A 3,990-nucleotide genomic window follows, 5' to 3' on the forward strand; every position below is an offset into this window, starting at 1 on the left:
CAGAAACAGTAAAATAAACAGTTTTTTAAAATCACTGATGACTTTACACTTCCTACTACATTTGTTGCATGATTTGTTGTATGATGTCATGCAAAGCTCTGTCAAAAGTTATACACTATTTTAATATTTTTTTAAATAGCTGTTTTCTCTTCATGTGTATGTTTTTATGTCAAACGAAAACTCAGCAGTTTATTTAAATGTATCATGTCAGGAGCAAAAACATAAATAAAAATCAGTATCTTATTTTTCTAAAGGGTGAATGAAGACTTTGTGGCTCCTACTGGGTTTTGTTTGGTAAAAAATCGACCCAAATGGCTCTTGAAGTGTTGAAGACTGCAGACCTCTGGTATAGTATGATTGTTTTATACAAATAAGCAGTCAATCTTTAAGGTTACTTGTCTCCCCAAAGCCTTCAATATTGCTCAGAAGTTCTGTTTTCTCTCCTCACCTGCATTCTTCCACTTCCCGAGCAGGACCCAGTGAGACGTACTCCGTGGTGGTCGTCTCCATGACGATGTCACTGAGTGCCACACTGACCATGTGGTTGTCGTAGATGGTGCGAATGTTGATGGATTCCAGGTTAGCCAGGGTCATCATCAGCTCGCTACGGGTCACGGATCGTCCATTTGAGTGTTGCCAGTTGTCCTGAAAAGTTAAGCAGATAGACTGACCGACTGTACACTCATTCTTTCAGATGCAAACCCTCCGACAGGACTTAGTCTTACTTCAGTGAATCGGATCTCTTTCTGGTTGACCACACTGGCTGGGGTGCTCTGGCCTCTGCGGTACACGAGCCGGCGTCCATTTCCACTCAGGATGACATCTGGCCTCTCCACAGAGTCAGACAGACCTCGAGCCAAGGTGTAGCGCACCTTAAATTTCAGGGTTCCTCCATAGGAATCAATCTAAAAAGTATTAATTGGTGTTAAGTGTTATGCTTAGTCTTTCAAAACAAAGCTTATAAATCATTGCTAGGTTTACTTTGTTCCCCAGGAACTGGCGAGGCAAAGTCCAGAAGGAGTCAAGGTTGAGGAAACGGCGTGATAAGTCAACGAGCTGGAACTCCTCCATCTCTGGGTTAATGAGGAGCTGGGTGGAGGAGAGCGGGGGAGTGTTGGGCCTGGAGGGGTAGGTGACGTTCACTCCTGTAGGCAAAACATAGCTCTCTCAGAACTCAAGGTCAGGGCCACGAATCCCTTTCAAGTATGGAATTTTTTTGCCTTTGAAGTCTTCCTCGTCGGTGAAACGCAGTCTGATCAGGTCACGGTAGCGTCCGGTGCTTTTGCAGTTCCTGGTCACCCCAGCACAGAAGCAAGGTATGCAGCGGCCATTCACACTGAAGTGTCCCTCCGGGCAGTTTCCTGAAAGAGCGCGGAATGGGTGGTTCAATGATCCCGAGAGGCTTGTTCCTAAAACTCCTGATAGTCGTGACTCTGCGTTACGACTCAATACCTGGGCTTGGGTTTGATACCAGTGTTAACGTTCCATCAGGGACCCCGAACACCAGGCCTCTAGCGTTGATGGCCTCGCATGTGTACACCCCCTGGTCCGACTCCTTCACGTCATGGATCGTGAGGGTGCCAAAACCATTTTTGCTGGTCATGTTAATCCTGGGGAACAAAGAGATTATTTTCGACTCTGCTAAACTCCCCTCTTACTCTCACAGAAAAATCCTTCGAATTCCTGTGTAATTGTCTAACCGCACACACAGCAGGACAGACTCACGCTGATTGCTCTGCAACCACAGCGCATCACAGCTTTCTCGCTAATTAAAATCACAAGGCTAGTTCAGACACAAGCCAGAGTTTAAACATGCACAGCTGCAAACAGACATTAACATACACTATAAAAAATTAAAAGTTTTAGTTCTAAAGTATTGACAACACAAACCCTGAGGAATCATGGGAAATAGGCTGTGTAGATGCATTGATAAAAACAACACGATATAACAGCAAAAAGAGAAAAATCCAGAATATTTGGTTATATTACACAAATTTTACAGCTTTAAAACATTTCAAAAAGATTAAATGTACAATGTTCCAGTGCTATATCATGTTTCATCATTTGTAAATTAATTTGTAATAAACCATTTCTAATCTAAAACCTAATACTTTGATACGAGCCTCTGAAATGTTTGTTCAAGGGATCGCTTTCAATGAAAACTCGATGTGAACGCATGTACGTACAGTTTTCAGGCTTCTATATTCAGAACTCTCGTGTTCACGCGTCAATAGGCAAGATTTAAGACCATTTTCGGGTTTAACATACAAATTGTGGGATCACAGAAGGAGCATTTTGTGTTTAACTTTGACAAATCAAGTCTTGTTTGATTTGGCAGTGAAGTACAGATGGCGATGTTTACGGAAGAGCCAACCGTTTGAAAATGGATCATGGACGAGAAATTAATCATTGTTCTTTGTGTCCAGCTGGAATTCTATGACACCAAGTCTTCCATACATGAGAATGGATCTGTGAAAGAAAAAGTCTGGAGCGAGATTCGTGAGATTTGCACCGCTTTGACATTTTGGCACCAAGTGTCTTCCATCTGTAGGTACATGCATTGCTATTGGGTAGCGACAGTCCTGTGTGAACACCATATGCTGACAGTGCGCTTAGAATGCACGTTTAGTCACATTTTCGGTGTGTACATAGCGCACTAGTGCTTAATAGTGGATGCCTGACCTTAATGTCTCTGATTACATGAGGATTGGCCCCAAGGTTTCAGTTTAAGAAAAAAAAACTATAAAACCCTTTAACACAATTTTGGTAGACTTTTAAGAAAAAAGTGATAGCAAGTTTTGTCATCAACCCACCTGCTACTAGCAGGAATGCTTCCCCAGTTGAGTCTCCAGGTGATCATCGGGGTTGGAACTCCATCAGCCAGACAGGTGAAGGTAACAGTTGACCCCCGTGTGGCCTGGATGAACTCCTCAGGTGGATTTGTTACAATGGGAGGGTCTAAAACGTGTCAAATGGACATTAGAACATCTCTTCATGCGCAAACAGGAACTGCTAAGTGACTCCATTTTGGCTTCTCAGCTCAGAAAAATAAATGCCTGACAGATAGAACAGACTTAATTCCCAAGTATGGATGGAGAATTTCCTTGAAGTTTCTCACGAATTAGTCTATCGAAAAAAGATGTTTCTCACTCGACAGATGTTTGGGAAATTTGTCACAGCAAACGTGCCAAAGAGAAAAAAAAGGCTGAAATGTTGATGAGAGAAAACAAAGATCCAGCTGCTGGAGTGAGACTTACTGCAGAGTTCCTCGTCGGAGCGATCGGCACAGTCCGGCTCCTCGTCACACTGGTAGCTGGCTGGGATGCACTTGTGATCACTGACGCATTCAAAGTGCTTAGACGCACACGTGTCTCCAGGAGCTCTGGTAGCTGCAGTGATGGATAGATAGAAACAAAGAGCAGCTTCTGATTTACTGATGAAAAGCTTCAGCCAAAAGATACATTTTTTAGGGGGTGATTTAGGAAAAAAACTGATTAAATTGTAACCAGAATAGAAACACAACAGTTCACAAATTAGAACTTTAATCCAGTCAGTGAGGAAAAAAAGTTCCCCTGTTTTTTCAAAATAGAGATGGAACGGTTAAGAACAGAGTTCAGACTTACGACAGTCCAGTTCATCAGAATTATCGTCGCAGTCGTTGTCACCATCGCAGCGCCACAGCTTGAGGGCGCAGCGGCCATTGTTACACATAAACTCGTTTGGTTCACAGGGTGATGGAGTGCCTAAAAAAACATAAAGATGCTTAAGTCATTATAGTCCACCAAAACTATAATACACCCTTTTCACATATGGGATCATTGAAAAGGACACAAATGTCTATGTAGATACCAAAAGGAGAAAATTCTGACATGGATAGAAAATTCCTCTACAGAGAAAACATTTGCGTTGCTAGTATCTGGTAGGATATGGGCCTTTTTTTGTAGGGACCTTGGTCACGTTCACTTAAAAAAAAAAGATTAAATTGCTATT

The 3,990-nt window shown here is 42.4% G+C and overlaps 1 protein-coding gene across 16 annotated transcripts in view; it reads right to left on the minus strand.

Annotated features, from left to right (window-relative positions):
• Nucleotides 1-3,990, minus strand: part of hspg2 (heparan sulfate proteoglycan 2) — a 145,227-nt gene that overhangs the window by 67,815 nt on the left and 73,422 nt on the right. For all 16 annotated transcript variants that reach the window (XM_036212853.1, XM_036212859.1, XM_036212860.1 and 13 more), the window contains 8 exons: nucleotides 3,624-3,743; nucleotides 3,258-3,389; nucleotides 2,814-2,958; nucleotides 1,453-1,610; nucleotides 1,221-1,361; nucleotides 982-1,145; nucleotides 726-905; nucleotides 449-645 (listed from right to left, as the gene is read on the minus strand). In XM_036212853.1, the coding sequence (XP_036068746.1) occupies nucleotides 449-645; nucleotides 726-905; nucleotides 982-1,145; nucleotides 1,221-1,361; nucleotides 1,453-1,610; nucleotides 2,814-2,958; nucleotides 3,258-3,389; nucleotides 3,624-3,743 (1,237 nt within the window). The remainder of the gene's footprint in view (nucleotides 1-448; nucleotides 646-725; nucleotides 906-981; nucleotides 1,146-1,220; nucleotides 1,362-1,452; nucleotides 1,611-2,813; nucleotides 2,959-3,257; nucleotides 3,390-3,623; nucleotides 3,744-3,990) is intronic.

This window comes from Oryzias melastigma, linkage group LG7 (assembly GCF_002922805.2).
Source record: "Oryzias melastigma strain HK-1 linkage group LG7, ASM292280v2, whole genome shotgun sequence".
Lineage (NCBI taxonomy): Eukaryota > Metazoa > Chordata > Actinopteri > Beloniformes > Adrianichthyidae > Oryzias > Oryzias melastigma.